Raw genomic sequence first — 20,688 nt, forward strand, 5'->3', positions numbered from 1 at the left:
ACTACGGTCATCCTTTCTTGTTTTGTTTTGACTCGTGTCTTCATTAGTTCTGATCTAGAAATACGTTTGACCTTCTCAATCGATTGTTCAATCAGGGTGGCTGGATATCCTCTCTTACGAAATCTCTCGCCCATAGTTTTTAATGTACTTTCAACTTTGTTTGTCTCGGAGGTGATTCTTTTTGCCCTCATCCTCTGGGATGTAGGTAGGGAGGTTTTTAACAAATCCTGGTGAAAGCTTTGGAAATAAACAGTATTATTTCTGTCAGTTAGTTTTCTATGCATCTCCGTTTCTATCTTGCCTTGATGCAGATTCACTCGAACATCCAAAAAGGTCATTGAAGACTTAGAGATTTCCCAGGTAAGTTCTATTCTCTCATTCTTAGAATTCAGTTCAGTTAAAGCCTGTTGGAGTGATTCTTCAGTGTTCTTCCATATGATAAATACGTCGTCAATGTAACGAACTAGCATTTTCAAGTTATTGGTCCTTGTTGGATTATTCAGTATGTGTTGGTCCTCGTATGCCTTCATGTATAGATTCGCATATATAGGGGCTGCGCAATTGCCCATAGATGTTCCAACTAATTGTTGGTACCACTTGTTGTTGACCTTAAAATAGCTATGATATAGCGTAAAGATTATCAATTCCATCAAGAAAATTTGCATTGATTCATTATGGTCTGTCCACAAGATTGCTTCCTCCATCGCTTCGATTCCAGCTCCATGGGGTATAGAAGTGTACAAAGACTTTACGTCAGCCGTACATAATAGGAGTTCTTCATTGACTCCTATTTCCAAAAGATTTAGTCTAGTTAGAAAATCTGTGGAATATCTGATATATGTAGTCATGTTTTGCACTGTTGGTTGCATGTACTTGTCAATGAGTTGCCCAGTAGCTTCATGAATGCTATTTCTCGTGGATACAATGGGACGCAATGGAGGATCCCATAGGTTTTTATGCACCTTCGGCATCATGTAAAACGTCGGGCTGCTAGGATTCTCTTTAAGCAAAAAATTCTTCGTTTTGTCATTAATGGTACCGTTCTCCCTGGCTCGGCCAACCAGTTCTGTCAGTTTTTTAGCATATTCTTGAGTAGGATTTGAGTTTAACGCTGCATAGGTGTTAGAGTCAGCTAGATGTTCTTCTAGCTTCTGTTGGTACATGGTGGCATCCATTATGACCAGGCCTCCGCCCTTATCTGCTTTTGTGCAAACAATATCCTTATTGTGTGTCAATTTCTTTAGAGTGTCCGTGTCCTTGTTGGTAAGGTTTCTTGTTGGCTTTTTATCAAATTTAATCCTGCTCAGATCTTGCTTTACCATAGTTTCAAACAAATCTAAGGTCTTGTGGCTCATTGGAGCCATAAAAGTACTTCTTGCTCGTAATCCTTTGAGTTGATCTTGTTCCGTTGTTATGGGTTTTTCGACTACATGATGAAAGAAATAGCGCAACCTCAATTTGCGCATCAGTTTAAAGAGACTAATCTCAAGTTCAAGTGAGTTAGTGAAAGTTGTCGGAACGAAGGAGGTTCCTTTCTCCAATACTGCTAGTTCTTGTTGTGTTAGCTTGTACTTAGATATGTTAATCACTAAGTGTTCTTGGGTGTAGTCTTCTTTTTGTCTTTCTCCTTTATCTTTGTCGTAACGCTTCTTGTGTTTGGAGGCTCCTTTTCTCCACCTGGATCTTCTTGTTGGTCTGGGCCTACTTCTAAAAAAATGCTCATCTGTGGTACTGATAACTGTTGAAGTCGTCGGTTTTTCTACCGCTGTTGCTCACTCTTTCGTGACTGTTGATGCATTGGCTTGAAAAGACTGTGGTGCCTTTCTCGGTGGATAGTTTTTATTAGGTGGTGGTTTGTTCGTGGTGTCGCTTCCTGATGATGAAGTGTCAGTGAATGGGGTATAGGGGCGGTTTCTCCTTCTCTGGGCGTACACATCTGCCCATGTGTACACCTCCCCAAGCTTGTAGTCAAGCGTATCCCGTTTGAATTTTCTTATTTTTCGTTCATTCACTTCTTGGGTATGGCGATCTATTTGTTCTTTTGCATCCTTTAAGACTGTGTTTAGTTCATCTGCAGTCATCATTTTTGATAGCTCTTCTGTGAGTTCATCCATCTCTTTCGTCAATTCTATTAAGATAAGTGAGAGCTCTTCTATGATCAATAAGATTAAGTCCAACAAACATCGATTCAAAATGGCGTACCACTTGTCTTGGAAGGCTTTTGGATTTTTACAGAGGGATGGCTTGAGGGCAATTCGTAGTCCCCTGGGTATGCGTTGTGCTTTGTGGTAGCGGATCAATGTGCTCGCATGAAATTTTTGATTGACGCCGCTTTGATTGCACGCTCAATAACAAGAGGAGTTAGTGAACATAGAATCTTCAGTTAAAAAAAAAGCAGTGCGCTCTGAGCCTCTCAACGTTACACAACAACTATGCCACTTCAGAGTGCAGAACAAATAAACCAAGAAGGGAAGCTAAGGGCAACACATGAGTGGTAGCGACAACCGGGATACTAAGGCTGAGGGTCCTTAGTTGCTCCTATGTAGATGAAGGATTTCCTTGGATGCATGCTTTGAAGCACACAGGGCCCGATTCACGAAGAGCCTCCACAGTCGTGGCGGAGTCCCCCCACTCCTGGAAGAATCTCCATACTGCAGTTCTCATTGCGGAAATTCCGCCACAAATTCCACCACAACTATGGAAGGCTCTTTGTGAATCGGGCTCTTGGTTTCGGAGGTAGGTGTGGGGTAGGGATTGGGTGGAGCCAGGTTTTTTCATATTCGTTCACTGGACTCTTGGGCATTTTTCTCCATTGTTTACAGCCTGATGTACAAGACAATTTTGCTTTAAAAAACCCAGGAGTTTGCCAAAATCACAAGGTCTGCAACCGTAAAAGAGTCAGAAAAGTGTTTTTACCCACAAAAGGAGTTCTCCAGCTAATTGTGAAAAGCAATTAGAAGCAAGCAAGTTGAAATAAAATGTAGCCATGGTTACTTACCTTCGGTAACACCTTATCTAGTTAGACATGATCTAGCCGCAGATTCCTTACCTGTGAACTTCCCAGGCATCAGACTGGATCTGGAAGATTTTTCTTGAGCAGTACGCCTGGGTGCCGATATATGGTGTCTGTCGACTCCACGTGATGTCACTGTCGTCTCCGTTATTGTGACACCTGTATTGTCTATATAGGCGTCACCTTGACGTGCTGACATCAGTCCTTTTCACGACTTTAAACGCCAGAAGCACGGAGCCATGAAGCTGACTGACAATGGTGTGCTGAGACAAGTAGGGCCCTGAAGGGGAAAGCCCGGACATGAAGAACTGATCTGCAGTGCAGGGAGGATGGATGGGCCGGACAGGAATCTGCTGATAGATCAATATCTCTACCAGATAAGGTGTTATCGGAGGTAAGTAACATCTCTGATAGAGACATCTAGCCGCGGATTTCTTACCCGTGAACAAATACCCAAACAATACCATCCCCGGAGGAGGGACTGCAGAAAAGTTTTCAAACTAGAAATTCCTGTAGCCAAAGAGAGCTTACCTATGGACCTGGTTGTCTAGGCAATAATGCTTAGCAAATGTGTGCAGGGATGTCCACAAAGCTGCCTAGCAGATGTCGAGGACCGGGACACCATGCTGGAGAGCCGTGTTGGCTGCCTTAGCTCTGGTAGAATGAGCTCTGGGGCCTTCAGGAGGCTGTTTACTTGGCAAAGCATAACAGATTTTAATGCAGAGGATAACCAATTGGGAGATGGTCCTCTTCTGCACAGCACATCCCTTCTTTGGTCCAACGTACCCCACAAAGAGTTGGTCAGCCACCCAGAACTCTTTAGTGTGGTTAAGGTGGACCAATAAGGCTCTTTTTGGGTCCAGGCGGTTGAGTCGTTCTTCCTTAGAAGGATGCTGAGGAGCGTAGAAGGTTAGCAAGGTGGAAGACTGTCCTAGGTGGAAAGGTGTCACCACACTAGGCAAACAAAAAGAAACCCTAGTGCAGAGAACTACCTTGTCTGGCAAAACGGTCAGGTAAGGAGGCTGAGAAGACAGTGCCTGCAATTCACTGACCCTCCTGGCAGAGGTTATTGCTACTAAAAAGGCTTTCTTGATGGTGAGCAGCCAGAAGAGGCAATTCTGCAGTGGCTCAAAGGATGCACACATTAGATAAGCGAGGACCAAGTTAAGGACCTATTGGGGCATGACAAAAGGTGAGGGGGAAACAAATGTATAAGCCTCTTCAGAAATCTATTTACAGTAGGAGACTGGAATAGTGACGGCTGATCTGGCAACTGCAGAAAGGCAGAAAGGCCCGAAAAGTAAACTTTTAGAATGTCCAGAGTAGAGCCCTGATGGGCAAGAGTTAGGATGAAAAGAAAGATGTCAGAAAGTAAGGCAGACATTGGATCAATAGACCGTTCTGTACAATAGTTACAAACATTTTGCCATTGGCAGGCGTACATTGACTTAGTGGAGAGACGTCTGGTTGACAGAATAAGTTAGCATACTTCGGGAGGAAGTCAAATGCTATCAACTGTCGCCGCTCAATTTTCAAGCAAGGAGGAGCAGAGGGTTTATCGGTTCAGCTGAAGGACTCTCCCTTGCTGCTGCGACAGAAGATCATTGTGCAGGGGCAGCCTGATCGGAGGATCGATGCTCATCTGCAGAAGCTCAAGATACCAAAGTATCCATTCCCAGGCCGGAGCCACAAGAATGACTTGGGCCAGTTGCTCCTGATCTTCTTGAGCACTCTGGACAGGAGTGGTATGGGCATAAAGGCATAAAGGAGGCCTGAGCTCCACTCGAGAAGAAAGGCGTTGCCAAGCAAGAGCAGCCTTGGATACTCCAACGCAAAACTGTTGATATTGCACGTTCTCTTGTGAGGCAAACAGATCTAACCAAGGCTCTCCCCACCGCTGAAAGTGTCCTTGCCCCCCCCCTCCAAATGGAGACGCTATTCGTGATCCAACGGTTGAGTTTGTCCCCCGTGGAGTTCAGGGAACCGGCCAGGTGTTGAACCACCAAGTCCAGAGATGATCTTGACATAGGGTCCACAACCCCACCCTCCCTAGTTTGTTGCAGTGCCACATGGTGGTGGTGTGGTCTGTGAACACCCTAACCACCCTTCCTTTGGGAGATGGTAAGAAGGATTTCAGCGTAAATCGGATCATACAAAACTCCTACAGGTTGATGTGCAGCCCAGCTTCTGCCAGAAACCAAAGTCCTCTGATCTCCACCTCTCCCAGATGGCCGCCCCATCCCAGGACTGATGCATCTGTCACCACTGTGAGATCTGGGTGGGGAAGGGAGAGGGTTCGGCCTGTAACCCATTTGCGGTTTATCAGCCACCACTGCAGATCTCGCGCAGTTCCCTTAGAGATCTGGACCAGGTCGGTGAAATTCACCCGATGCTGCGCCCATTAGATCTTCAAGTCCCACTGTAGAGCCCACATATGCCATCTGGTATGATTCACTAGCAGGATGCAAGAGGGCATGAGGCCCAGTAGCCTCAGAGTCACTCCCACCAAAACTTAGGATAGAGTTTGAAACATCGTTATCATAGCCTGAATCCTGGACTCGCCATTCGTCAGGATAGGCCTGAAACTGTCCAGAACAGCTCAGATGAAAGGGATTGTCTGAGAAGGACTCCGGTATGACTTTGGCATGCTGATAGTGAACCCCAGCAAATGCAGGAGGTTCGCTGTAGTCTGGAGGTGGGAGACGACTGCCTGGGAGAGCCCACCTTCAACATCCAGTCATCGAGATAGGGTAAGACTGGAACCCCTGATCTCCACAGATGAGACTGGTCCAAGACCACTGCAGTCCTATGCACTACCATAGCAAAGGAATCTCCCTCCTACGTAAGCAGATTAGGCTATCTCTGGAGAGATATCCAAGCCACTGGCATCACCCAGTTCCTCATACCAGTCCACTTCTTCGTTGTAAAGGGGGACTTCTAAGGGGTCCTGCGTCCCCTCCCAATGTTCCTCTAATCCTAGCCCCTCAAATAAGGCTGAAATCTTAATTTAAGGTTGCAACCTATGAACAGAGCACTGCTTCGGACTGACCTCAAGTGAAGAAATCACCCAAAGCACTCACAATTGTCCTTACTCTTTACATGCTCCAATGCTTTGAAATGATCTTCACTATACTAAAGTCTTCCCCTTTCAATAAAGTACTGCAGAAGGATATCAATAATCATGCAGTAATCCTTATCTGACATACAACTACTAATGTCCTACTAATCTACTCCATGCTCCTCCTTATTCCCCTTCTCTTCTTCAATTGTGATCTACACTCCTCTGCTTTGTAAACGACCCAACATGCTCTTGCAACCCTGCATCCTGGGCATGCACTCCTGTTGCTATGTACAGAGCTCTGCTATCACCTTGAGGTAGCAGGTTAGGATTTAATAGATGCCCCATTAAAAATAAAATATGTATTGGCCAATGTCTGCTCCCTCCTCAAGAACGCTTTACACATTCATGGCATACTTAGACATGGTCGTCCTGCCATCCTCTTTCTCATAGAAACATGGATAATTCATAGCTCTGCACCAGACATCACATTAGAAATTCCAGAGGGCTACACCATTTTGCCCCAACATTTAGCTGGCATAAGAGGTGGGGGTGTTTCCATTTTTTAGGACAACCTTCAAGTGCATCTCATTTGAAATTACTGAAGTCTGGGGGGGGGCAGAATGCTGGGGCTTCTGCCTCTACCCTCTTGGCAGGGGTTTTAATGTACCGCCCTCCCATCGATACAGGGGAATTGTGGTCCTTCATAGAGGATTGTTTATCCTAATACTCTATTTCCTCTGGTCTAGGTGATCTGAATCTTCATTTGGACCAGGCTGATGATCAACATGCGCGTCCCCTCCTCGACAACGTTTGCTTGCAATTTGAAGCAGTTTGTCAATCAACCCACTCATCTAGATGGTCACATTCTGGACCCAATCTTTTCTAGTGTCATTTCAAAGTATCGTATGTCAAGTGTAATATTTGGATGGACCACACAACGGTACATTTCTGCTGCATACTTGAGCAGAGTCCTAAAGGCAGAAGACCCACCCCATCCTTACTTCATTGTGGTTGGGCCAATTCCACTACCGAGGAAATTACTTACATTCTTGACAACAGTGTTCCATCATTGATTGGATCTATTGAGGTGGACGCACAGGAAGTAAATGCTTGGTCAAGACGACAGACACTCTTGCACCTATTAGGGCAGGAGCTGGCCTTTTAAGATGCCCCACTGCTCTTTGGTTTAACTAGGAGCTGTGGGAAAGACGCCAACAATGTACAAGACTTGAAAGGTCTTGGAGAAGGTTCTATCTACCCGCCAATAAGGGATTTTATAACAAGCATTTACAATGCAATGGTTTCGCCTTTGGAAAAGTTTGAGTTATTGGCATTGTATATGGCAACATTTTGTATTTCTGTTTTTGTTTTGAAAACAGATAAGTAAATGGCATTGTCATTTACATTGCCATTAGCTTAATTTTTGCAGTCACTCTGCATTCTCTAGCACTCCCTAGCACTCTCTATGCACCCTGCACTCCCTATGCACTCTATATGCAGTCTGCATTCCCTATGCACTCTGCACTTCTTATGCACTCTGCATTTCCTATGCACTCTGCACTCCCTATGCAGCACTCTGTACTCTCTATGTACTCTGCACTTTCCACTTCCTATGCACTCCCTATGCAGCACTCTGTATGCACTCTGCACTCTGTATGTACTCATCATGCACTCCCTATGCACTCATCATGCACTCCCTATGCACTTCCTATGCACTCTGCACTCCCTATGCAGCACTTTGTACTGTCTATGCACTTTCTATGCACTGTCTATGCACTCCTTATGCACTGTGCACTGTCTATGCACTATGCACTTTCTATGTTTTCTGTACTCCGCACTCCCTATGCACACTGCACTTTGTATGTATTCTGCATTACCTATGCACTCTCTATGCACTCTGCACTCCCTAGTCACACATGCACTCCCTAGTCACACATGCACTCCCTAGTCACACATGCACTCCCTAGTCACACATGCACTCCCTAGTCACTCATGCACTCCCTAGTCACACATGCACTCTCTAGTCACACATGCACTCCCTAGTCACACATGCACTCCCTAGTCACACATGCACTCCCTAGTCACACATGCACTTAGAGCTACACAACCCTCCCAGAGCTACACACACCTCCCCCCAGAGCCACATACACACCACCCTAGAGCTACACACACCATCCTAGAGCCACATACACACTTTGAGCTACACATATATATCTAGAGCCACACACATACACACTGATTACAAACACACCCAGATGCACACACATACAGAGCTACACATACATACCCAGAGTTACACACACATATACACACCCCTACAGAGCTACACACACATACACACGTAGAGCCACATACACACACCTAGAGCCACACAAAGACTCCCCTCTACTCTCCTGACATTTTTGGCCGCATTCATAAGTGATGACATTTGTAGTGGTGGCCTCGGGCGAATTATTTGGCTTTGCAAGCGAAAAATGAAAACTGTCCCCAAACACCAAGTGTTCATCACATGGTGATAATCACAAGGCGATAATGAGCTGAGAAAAAAAGCAATGGCAGAATGGATAGAAGAGCAAATCGGACCCCCTCGATGTCCCCACCCGGCCCGGCACTCCCCACGCCACATGACATGCCAGTGCCGCAGAATAAAGTCGGGCTTAGGCTGAGTGATTCATGTCAAGCACTGCATGACACGTGACTGACTGACTCCGTTCCAGCCCATGTGTCCGGGGGTCCGAAGTGTCTGGAATCTCAACTTACACCCGGTTCCACTCTAGTGACGCGCTTCAGTTGTCCACATGTTCTATCAATGTGCTACCCATACAGTTTTGTAAATCACCGAAACATCACCTAGGTCAATTCAGAGCGCTAAGATGTGACAACCATATGTTCGTCTAAATTGGCTTTTTTTAAGATCTCATATGGAAGGTGTTCAGCTATGGTGACATGGCAAGATGCAAACATCAGAAACCAGCTAAACCCTGCCACCTCCGTGCAGAGCCCAGACTATTCCGGATTCCACCACAGCCCATTCTGAACAGACTGTGGGCAGTCCTTTGCCTAACAAAATAATAAAGCGATCTATCTACATAACCTCAATCACAGACCACAGCCCAAGCAAACTCCCAGAAAGAAACAGAGCAAGATGTTGAACGACGCCCACAGGCACAAGGTGTGCACAATAACCTGGATTACAAGCAGGGTGGGTTTGTACCTCCAGCTACTGAGCTCACACTAGTGCACTAATCATGCAGAGAGATTTCACAAAAACTTTCCTCACGTCTTCCAAAGTAATGATTATGCCAGAAAACCACAGTCGCCCCAGAAGCTGAAGGAAACGCACAGCTCACCACAGCAACGGGCACACGGACAGCGGGAGGGGGGGACGGCACACGGACAGCGAGAGGGGGGGCGGCACACGGACAGCGGGAGGGGGGGACGGCACACGGACAGCGGGGAAGGCACATGGACAGCGGGAAGGGGGGGGAAGGCACACGGACAGCGGGAAGGGGGGGGAAGGCACACGGACAGCGGGAAGGGGGGAAGGCACACGGACAGCGGGAAGGGGGGAAGGCACATGGACAGCGGGAAGGGGGGGAAGGCACACGGACAGCGGGAAGGGGAGGAAGGCACACGGACAGCGGGAAGGGGAGGAAGGCACACGGACAGCGGGAAGGGGGGGAAGGCACACGGACAGCGGGAAGGGGGGAAGGCACACGGACAGCGGGAAGGGGGGGAAGGCACACGGACAGCGGGAAGAGGGGGAAGGCACACGGACAGCGGGAAGGGGGGGAAGGCACACGGACAGCGGGAAGGGGGGGAAGGCACACGGACAGCGGGAAGGGGGGAAGGCACACGGACAGCGGGAAGGGGGGACGGGCACACGGACAGCGGGAAGGGGGGACGGGCACACGGACAGCGGGAAGGGGGGACGGGCACACGGACAGCGGGAAGGGGGGACGGGCACATGGACAGCGGGAGGGGGGACGGGCACACGGACAGCGGGAGGGGGGACGGCACACGGACTGACACCTTCGAGTAACTTCCGCGCATTATAAGAATGCATTAAAGAAACAAATAAATAAAGTAGAAGAGCAACGCACAAAAAGCACAACTGACCGTACCAGGATACAGAAAGATCAGCAGGCGTGCGCCAGACCTGAAATATGCAGAAAGCCAAACCCCTAAAAATAAGGAGAGGAGTAGACCAAAAGCTCAGGAAGTAGAGCGGCAAAGCCGAGACACGAACCGGCAACCCCAGCCACAGGAACGAGTACACTAGGCTATCTTCCACCTCACTCACAGGCATGCATAGTGCACAGAAGTATGCAGGAACAAAGGGGAAACCAATACCCGCAGAGCGGGAAAAATAACCCCAGGAGAAAGGCGTACACAGACTCATGGCCGGAACCTGAGTCCGAAACCCCCAAAAGGAGAGTACGTGGAATCCGACGCACAGCAATGGGACACCAGTGCCCAGCTTAGAGAAAATGTCATATGTAACAAAACAAACGGGAAGCATTCATCAGAAACGAGAGCCCCTGTCAACAGCACTACATTTTGTTCATTTGTTGCATGTGGTAGTTTACATAATTTTTAATACATATTACGAATATTTAATTATTTTACTTTGGGAATATGTGTTCTATTAGTTTATATTTATTAATTATGTTTTAATTTAATATATTGAAATTAATAATTCAATTTTTTAATTGCAAGTGAAGTTAGTATTGCTGTCACATTTTTTATATTGGTCTACATTGAAACTACATATAAAAAATGATTTGCCATTAAAATTTTACTTTGATTTTATTTTTCAATTTTGAAAGCATATATCACACTTTAAGTTGTCCCTATAGTTTGCCAAAGGAAGATCTCTGCCACAAGTTACTAGTAGTTACTTTACACTTGTAATCACTTGTAAATTAGGCTCCACCCCCTGAATTCAGGGCGTGCATACGTGTAAGTCTATAGTCTGGAGTAGTTTTACACTCTTAAATCGTGACTACTCAAATGTAGATTTATTCACAGTGAAGTTTACCTACGTGAGTACCCCCTACATGCACAGAAAGTGAATTTCCTTGTATTAATCCCAGTTTGAAATCGGATTAAATGAAGCACATTTTCTGCATATTGCACACTCAGATGTATTCAGTTTTATTATGTGTTAGACTGTAACTTTCACTTCCTAAAAGTAAGCAATTGTATGAAGAAGTAGGGAATAAAAAAAAAGTATTACATGTGAAAGTCACACGGACAGCCGCTTTAAAACAAACTGCTGAGGTGGCGAAGTACACATTGTATTTTTCATGATTTGCAACATGCTGCACAATGGTACACTCGGGTCCAATAGGTCATGGTGCCTCGTGGCCAGTACTGAGACGCCCCGAGGTTCAGAGCCAACCTCAGATTGCTAAATGGCAAGAGAATCACCGTGGATGGGAAGGGAGTGAGCAGGGGAGTTTTGGAGAGAGAACGAATAAGATGAGGGTGGGAAAACAAAGTGTAAGGAGTTTGGGAGAATTAAAAACGAAATAGATAAAAAATGAGATAAGTCAGTTACGTGAAGTGAGTAATTGAGGGGGAGGGGGGGGGGATGGCTGAAGCCCGGTGAGTCCAATGGGTGTTGCGCGCCTGGGGTTAGGAAAGAGGGATTGAAAGAGGGCGCGAGCGGGTGGGGGAGAGGTGGAGAGACTGGAGACTTGTGCTGGAGGGAAGAGCTAAGCAGAGGGTGAATGGAAAGACTTAAATTTGTCAGCAAATATATTGTATTTGGAGAAGGGACTGTTACAATGTTACTGCCCAGTACTGTAGCCGCCCGGGCAATTATAAAACAGACCCCACCCTCAGAATCCCCGCCCGGGGCTTGAGGTGAAACTGAGGCGCCTCGAAGACAGGCGTGATCTTGCTGGGAGGGGTTGCACCAGTGTGTGCACAAAAACTGGACTCCATGTGGTGTGGCTCAATAGCACACTGCTTGTTCTCCCAGGAACCTGTAAGTGATCATTGTAAAACCGTGGGCTGATAAAAAAACGTGTGGCAGCTCTGGGAGCCGGGCCTGAAGGGACTGCGGGATACCCCCGCACCGACCCATGCACATTTTCTGTATAGAGCCGGGGCCTGAAGGGGCTGCGGCGCCCCCGAGCACCGACCCAAGCACTCTTTCTGTGTGTTATGTGTCGCGTGTTGTGACATGAGTTCTTCTAAAGACTGTATAGCGACCTCCAGACAGACATAAAAAGCACAAGACGAGTCTCTGGATCGCTGTAGAGAAACGGATCACCCTCTCTGCAGCTCAGCGACCGCACCTCTGCAGTGGGGGGCGTCCCAGAGCCACAAGAGAGGGCGCCTAGAGAAAGAATGCAAACGCAAGGGCGGTCGGCGCTGTACAAAGTAAACACACAGCATACCTGTGTGCGTGGACAGAAAGCAGGGCCTGCACAGACAGGACAGTGACTGGAGGCAGCGTTAGTAGTTGGAAGGGAAACGTGAGCGCTATCCGCTCAGGCCGCCTCTCAGCGCTACTCACCTGCTGCAGCGGAGTTGGTGTCCTAGTGCCTGGAAGCCCTGAGTGCAGCGCTGGGTTAGCAATTTCTTTCTCGTTCCATAGGGTCTCCAACTCGCTGACTTGTGCTCAGGCACATTTGGGCGCACTCCCAGTAGATGCTACATACAAAGCAGAAATCTGCGTTCCAGCTCGGGATGTCCGCGTCTAGCCTACAGAGAAAGCATCGCCCTACGGCGGCAGCACCGTTGTTGCGGTCTGATGAATCTCACCTGGTGGAGCTCATTGTGTTGTCGAACCATTGGAGGGGGTCGTGCAGTCACGGCGGAGCCTGGGAGAGAGAGGCGGCAGCAGGGGCCTGAGGGGCAGAAAATAGCAGCGATAAGTATACGAGCTCCCCCTGCAGACCGGCTTCCATCCCCAAGGAACTGACGCAACAATAACTTTCGCACCTCAAACCCCGCGCTTCCCAATAATGCCCACCTATTCGCCCAAAGGAATCCGGGCCACTTAAGTGTATCCCTAAACTTCCTCTTTAAGACTAAGGCTGATTATTCATGTATTATTTGTTAACTGCCACTTTCACAGCGCACAGTCTGCAATTAGAATTGCATCGTAGCGCCTTAATAACTATCTGTGTATCCCGGTCGCGCTAGCCAGTGTTCCTGAATGGGGCGCTCAGCGGAAATAGTTCACGTGCTCTATGTTTAAACTGATTCTATTCCTAGACTGTCTGCTATGGTAGAATATGCTTAGTCACATGCTCAGATTTCAGACAGATATCTGTCTTGGTTTGTCTTTTCACGCTCATCTGAAACCTTGACACGCCGTTTTGTGACCGAAGGAGCATTCCAGCTTATATCCGGTTTCAGGGACTTAAAGGTCGTTTCTAGTGCAGCTTCATGCCCTTCACCACAGGCCCTGACTACAGATTTCTCAGAATAGCCCCCGGAGACAGATAAATAAGCATTGTCACCTCACAAGGGCGCATGGCTCGAGGCAATGTCCATGGTTTTGCGCAGTGAAGAATGCAGGAGCACGCAGAGACGGATATCTAAGCGATCTGGCTGCTCAGTCTTGTGACAGAACCAGCAGCGGCCATTTCGGCAACCCCGCCCACGGTAATCATGAAGCACACGGACAGGGGGGTCGGGAAGGCTTCCTCCGTTTGGGGGGGGGGGTCGGGAAGGCTTCTCTGCAACAGTATTTTTATCGGGAAAGACACGGAAGCGGGAGGGGGGGCGGGGAGCATCTATTTTAGTGCTCCAGAGCCCGCCGGGGCGAGGCTGTGCCGTTTTAGCCTTTCACCATCACTCAGCTGTTGCCATTCTGCGTGCATCGGACCTGCGCGTTCCCATGTTCGGTGCTCAGGCCTCGGATTACGCCTGAGTTCCTGTGGAGAGAGCCGTCGCGGTGCCTGTGCAGTCCAGCTGACTCACAAACAAAACATTGCTTCCACTCCGCTCCTGAAGCAGCTCTTCGCACGGCGACGGCGAAAGGGGGAGGCCAGCATCAGGAAACAAGCGGGAGGGGGCGGGAAAGGGGGAGGAGAGACGCAGAAGACGGCCGGAGCAGGAAGGCGGGTGCCGGCAATGCCGGAACAGACTCGGGGGCGTTCCCGGCGTCGCGTGACGTCGGCAAAAGCCAAAGAATCTCGGGAACGCCCCCGTGTCTGGTCCGGCATTGACGGACGCCTCTCTGTTCCAATGGCTAGCCTCCATTTATGGAGCTAGCCAATGAAGCAGAGGGGCGTGTTCAAGTCACCCATACTAGAAACTACAGATTTCTCTGGAGGAGGAGCCTAACGGCTCCGCCCCCCAGCGAAACCTAAAAAGGATCTATATGTCTATTATGAAGTAATTAAGAGCGCTAAAGCTAATTTCTTTGCCAGTGAAATTGGTCTTTAAGATAGCTAAGAAATTCTCAAACCCTAATGCTTTAGCACAGCCCCTTGCGGATTCTCCTAAATGATGTGAGCGACTTTCTGATCAAGGGCATTGTGGATGCTTTAAATACCTCAGGATCTGACAATAAGCTTGGCGTGGGAGCCCGCCTTTGATAGGCCTTAACCACTCGACTCTGCTCCTTGGCTGAATTAGCCACCATATCCCTGGAGAACTACCTGAGAATGCCCTAAAATACTGTAAATCTGGTTATCCCAATGATGCTTGCCCTCTCATATCATGGCGGACAATCGTGTGGCTATTAATCCTACTCTTAACTCCCTTTTAAATGTCTACCTATGCCAGCCCACTGTTCCAAGCTGTTGGAAAAAAGTTACACTTATTCCGCTTCTGAAAAAAACGTCTGCAGACAAGTCCATCATGGCCAATTACAGGCCTTTTCGCTACTATGAACCTTCTCTAAAACTGTGGAAAAACAGGATAATGCCTAACTGCTAAGTATTTAGACTCTAATCAGTTGTTGCATCCATCTCAATCGGGTTTTCACCCAAGACATAGCACAGAATCTACACTGGTAGAAGTTGCCAACACCATCAAGCTTGCTGTGGACCAAGGGAAGCAAGTGGCCCTCCTGCTTTTATTTCTAACAGTTTCCCACTCTATCCTCCTTCAACGACTGAGAAACAGTGGGATACATGGGGCAGCATTGGCCTGCTTTAGGCTTTTCTATTTGACAGAAGTCAGTTGATGTGGATGCTACCTTTTGCGTTGGACTCACTCCAAACATTTGAGATTCAGAGTTCTTCAGTGGTCCGCCCTGAGCCCAACGCAATTTAATGTCTATAAGGCTCCTCTGGTGGAATCTTTTGGCATGCAGGAGGTGGTGTCCTATGCTGATGACATGCAGATTTTCCTTACCTGGGACAGTAATATTCCCAATTCCCATAATAGATTTGTGGCAAGTCTGTCAGTGGTATTACAGTGGATGTGCTGGAGCAATCTTCAATGAAACACCAGCAAAACCGAAGTATTCGTTTTTGGCATCAGTCTTACTTCTCGTGGAGGGGAATTCTGGCCCAGTTCTGCTCGCTCTCCTCCTACCCCTGTCACAGTTGTATGCAACCTTGGGGTAAAGTTTGACAATAAGTTATCCTTCAGCGCCCAGGGAACAGCGTGGTAGGAGTCTGCTTTTGCCTTCTTAGATCCTTAAAAATGTTCCTATTTCTGCTCCCTCTACATTGCCGAAGACGGTAATTTATGCTCTCATAACTTCACGTTTGGACTACACCAATTCTCCGTACTGGGGTCTCCTAGCTTTCCAACTTAAGAGACTCCAGTTTATGTAGAACGCTGTAGCTGGACTTCATTTAGGGCTCCGGAAAAAACAACCCCATTCGTCTGGACCGTGAGGAAATGCACTGGTCGCCAATGCATGAGAGAGCTCATTTCAAGGGGCTTGTAATGTCAAATAGAGCCTTTTGTAAGTCATGTCCCCGCTCCTAACATGCTCGCACACTACCTTTCAGCGAGAACTCTGCATTCCTCTGATACTCCGTTGGCTGTTGTTCCAAACATCAAACGGAGGAAATGGTGTGGCTCCTCTTTTGCGGCTCTCGCCGCTTCTGGCTGGAATGCTCTTTCCCTTGATTCTTGGGCCACTAAAGATGAAGGTGCCTTCAGACCAGTGCTTTAAATGGGCCGGTACTGTCCGGTACGGAGTACTGGCACTTTTTTATTTTGAGAGGGACAGTACCTGCACTTCTTAAGAGAGACATAATACTTTTAATTGGAGAGTACCGGCACTTCTCAAAAACAAGCAGTACTTCTATTTTTCCATTTCAAGCACTGCTTCAGAGCCTTAAAACTCGGTTGTTCAATCTGGCTATGTAAATAACTTCCTCTGACTAGTGGTTAACACACCTTAGAGCCAGGACACTCATCTGAGTGGCCGTGCGCTCTACAAAAACGTTATAATAATTCAAGAGTCAGGAACTTAATGTAATACAATATAAAACTGGAGAGAAAATACATCTTAGATGAGTGTGTTCTTTAAACTCAAAAATTATTATAGGCGGAAAGGAAAAATGGGTATTTGGCGCTGGACTAAACCATGGCTTTGAAATGGAGCATTCTTCATACAAACTTCATCATGGACAATAATTCCTTACATGTCACAAGTACTAAAAACGCATCTGACAAAGGAGTACACCCTGGTTTTACCCTAAACTTCTTTGTGACTTGAATGCATCACTCTGTCATGTTGCACTTAACAGTATGCACAAAATAATATGAATAAATGCAAACTCTGTAGTCTACACATCATTGTTTTGAATGCTGTAAGATACTTCCTATTGAATAATGGTTTGTTTTCCAACAACTGCTCCAAATGAAAGCATCAAATCGTTTTGTGATTGTATTGCTCGCTGCACAGGGCAGAGTCAAAATGTGCTATCGTATACAAGCTGATCAGTTACCCACAGCAGTTGTTTGATGACAATTCCTCCAGCCCCTAGGAGTCATGGATTAGACATGGAAGAAAGACTTCTGTGCAGGTATCTCAGGCTTTCTGCAGGTGCTGGAAGAAAGCTAGGAAAGGGCACCACAGTTACCAGGAAGATGGTGCTGCCCACTGACCTTTAAGCGGACCCTCAGGTCTTTGTCCGACAGAAGGTGTATACATCTCTCCATCACATCTTTAGCAATGTGCATATGGCTCGGAAGCGGCTTCTCTGCATCCACGCCACTGTCGTCTGTCTCTGGTTCCTCTGCAGGTGGGAGACTTAACTCTGGAAAACAGGGACAAAAAGGTTGCAGCTTTGGGAAGGGCACAGAAATCCCATGATGGCAGACACTGGAGGAGTAAAAAAAGGGCATTAGTGCAGGGATGCATAGTCATGGGGGGTGTCAAAGAGGCACAGAAGGGGGAGGAGGCGGCATTGACAGGAGACAAGGGGGAATGGAGAGTGAGACAGAGGCACGGGCGAGTGAGACATGAAGCAAGGAGCACTGAGACATCAAGGGCAAGTTAACGACATTGGAAGAGATAGCCATTCATACTGGGAAACAGATACCGATGTTGGTATCCACTGAGGCTACTACCTATGAACAGGCCTCAATTCTTTTAATCTTGTTTTATTTAACGGATTGAAGGAATATTAGTCATTCTGCTTTTCGATACAAGCAAATGCAGGGCATTAGCGAGTGAACAAGCTATTCCAAAAGGGTTAGCCAAGAAATCGACTGCCCTCTAACTGGATGCAGTTCTAAAATAAGCACAAAACTATATTTTCCGTTTGAGTTTTACCTGCTTTGCTGGACACTGGACTCAAGGAAGCTGGTTTCTATTTAGAAATCAAAGTTGAACAGTGTAGTGAAGTCTATATTATTTAGACTTATCAACTGAGCAAAACAACAACTGTTCTTCTTATTTATTATCTGTTTATGAACCTTAAAGAAGCTACCACACTAGCCCCATATAAGTAGAACAAATTAAACAGATTACCAACACTATTTATGATAGTGTTGGTAATCTGTTTAATTTGTTCTACTTATATGGGGCTAGTGTGGTAGCTTCTTTAAGGTTCATAAACAGATAATAAATAAGAAGAACAGTTGTTGTTTTGCTCAGTTGATAAGTCTAAATAATATAGACTTCACTACACTGTTCAACTTTGATTTGTAAACAAATCCCTTGCTGGCACCTTTTACTTTAAACATATTGACTGCCCAAGCCCGCAAGGGTTTATTGGGTTACCCACCCCTATAACCAGGTTTCTATTTAGAGTAAAGTTTTTTAGTGCTTTTTGGATGGGAAAGAAGGTTTTACATAAATATTAAAATAACAACGAAGATGTTGAGCAAGCAATGTTGAACCTTACTCTAGCAAGGAAAGGACATATTATCCTAGATTAGAAATAAAGAACTTCCTACTTAAGAAGAGGCATTCAATTAGCAGTAGAACACGAACAACCCTTACGGATTTCTGCGTTGGACGCAGTAAGGTGCCAACTCGTTTTTGCCTTGTAAACAAGCAGGCGCTAGCTAGGTTTTGTGAACATTGTAAGACTACTGGGTTGAATAATCGTGTGTAGCATCGAGCACCCCACTTGTGTTAGATGAGAAACTAAATTATCTTCCCAAACACAACTGAGCATTCAATTCCCAAAACCGCTTTAGGATTTTCTCTCCATCAGTATTGTGTGCATTCACTGCCCATCTAAATAGCACATGTGTTTGGTTCCCTAGTAAGAGTTCACAATCAATTAATTTATATATTTGAGAGGTTTATACTAGACATTACACACATTTATTTTAAATGGGGAAAGTGCATTCATTCAGGGTGGGTGGACACAACTATGTTCTCCAGTCACTGCCCCTTGTAGTTTGCAAACTCCTTTATTAACGGAGTCTGAATAGCTCTGCTTTCATCAGCTGCTTGATTCTTACAGGACCAGGTTCAGTGATCTGTGTCAGTGATTCATCTGCTTGAATAAATGTTGAGCGGTTAGGTTAGCAGATGGGCATGGTTTCCTAAGCAGGGCATAGCGTGAAGCTCATTTCTGGTGATATTTTGGAAATGAATCCCAGAATACTTTGGGAATGGTGCAGAGAACCTTGACTTTGGTTCTGGCTTCCACTGGGCCCATTTAGAGGGATGTATGTCATTGCGACGCAGTGTTTACACCGCAATAAACGCAGGATTTAGGAATAGTATAATTTACTATTCCAACTCCAGCCTACCTAACAGTAGGGAAGGTGTTGGAATAGTAAATTATACTATTCCTTATTATATAGCGCCATCCAGCACATGTCGTTGTAACGACTTGCGTTGTGATGTCTGCGTCGTAATGGTAGCGCGGTGTAAAGCCCACATTGTAATGGCTGTCTCGCATTTAGAGATGCCAAGGCACATTCTGAAAGCCTGGTTTCACAACCCTTGTAGCCTGGCAATGCAGGTTTTGGGATACAGAGTAAATGAGAATGACAATAGTCCAGAAAGGATGTGATGGCGATGACTGACCATGCAAAGATTTTCAAGCTACACCCTTACAAAAGGGGACTTCTACATACCCTTTAGAAACTCGAGGCAGCACTGTATGCCCGGAGGAGGACATACTACCCTTTAAAAACAAGCATTTACAATGCAACGGTCTCGCCTTTGCAAAAGTTAGCGCTTTTGGCATTGTAAATGACAAATGTTTTATTTATGTGTTGGTTTTGGAAACAGATAAATAAATGGCATTGTCATGAGCAGTAGAGAGTGAGTAGTAGAGAGTGAGTAGTAGAGAGTGAGTAGTAGAGAGAGTAGTAGAGAGAGTAGTAGAGAGAGTAGTAGTGAGTAGTAGAGAGAGTAGTAGTGAGTAGTAGAGAGTGAGTAGAGAGTAGTAAGTGAGTAGTAGAGTGTGTAGTAGAGAGTAGTGAGTGTGTAGTAGAGAGTAGTGAGTGTGTAGTAGAGAGTAGTGAGTGTGTAGTAGAGAGTGTGTAGTAGAGAGTGTGTAGTAGAGAGTGTGTAGTAGAGAGTGTGTAGTAGAGAGTGTGTAGTAGAGAGTGAGCAGTAGAGACTAGTGAGTGTGTAGTAGAGTGGTGAGTGTGTAGTAGAGTGGTGAGTGTGTAGTAGAGTGTGTAGTAGAGTGTGTAGGAGAATGTGTAGTAGGGAGTGTAGTAGAGTGTGTAGTAGAGAGTGTGTAGTAGAGAGTAGTGAGTGTGTAGTAGAGAGTGTGTAATACAGAATGTGAAGTAGAGAGATTGAAGTAGAGAGATTGAAGTAGAGAGATTGAGGTAGAGAGATTGAATTAGAGAGATTGAGGTAGAGAGATTGAAGTAGAGAGTGTGGAGTAGAGAGTGTGGAGTAGAGAGTGGAGAGTCTGTAGTAGAGTGTAGTAGAAAGTAGTGAGTGTGTAGTAGAGTAGTAGAGAATGTGTAGTAGAGTAGTAGAGAGTAGTAGAGGGTGTGTAGTAGAGTGTGTAGTAGAGCGTGTGTGTAGCAGAGTGTGTAGTAGAGTGTAGTAGAGTGTGTAGTGTAGAGTGTGTAGTAGAGAGTGTGTAGTAGAGAGTGTGTAATGTAGAGTGTGTAATGTAGAGTGTGTAATGTAGAGTGTGTAATGTAGAGTGTGTAGTAGAGTGTGTAGTAGAGTGTGTAGTAGAGTGTGTAGTAGAGTGTGTAGTAGAGAGTGTAGTAAGTAGTGACTGTAGTAGATAGTGTGTGT

At 46.3% G+C, this 20,688-nt stretch overlaps 1 protein-coding gene across 1 annotated transcript in view; it reads right to left on the reverse strand.

Moving 5' to 3' along the window:
* Positions 1-20,688, reverse strand: part of TTI1 (TELO2 interacting protein 1) — a 292,570-nt gene that overhangs the window by 147,228 nt on the left and 124,654 nt on the right. The window contains exon 4 of the mRNA XM_086932235.1: positions 17,118-17,269. Coding sequence (XP_086788361.1) covers positions 17,118-17,269 — 152 coding nt within the window. The remainder of the gene's footprint in view (positions 1-17,117; positions 17,270-20,688) is intronic.

This window comes from Lissotriton vulgaris, chromosome 7, assembly GCF_964263255.1.
Source record: "Lissotriton vulgaris chromosome 7, aLisVul1.2, whole genome shotgun sequence".
Classification (NCBI taxonomy): Eukaryota; Metazoa; Chordata; class Amphibia; order Caudata; family Salamandridae; genus Lissotriton; species Lissotriton vulgaris.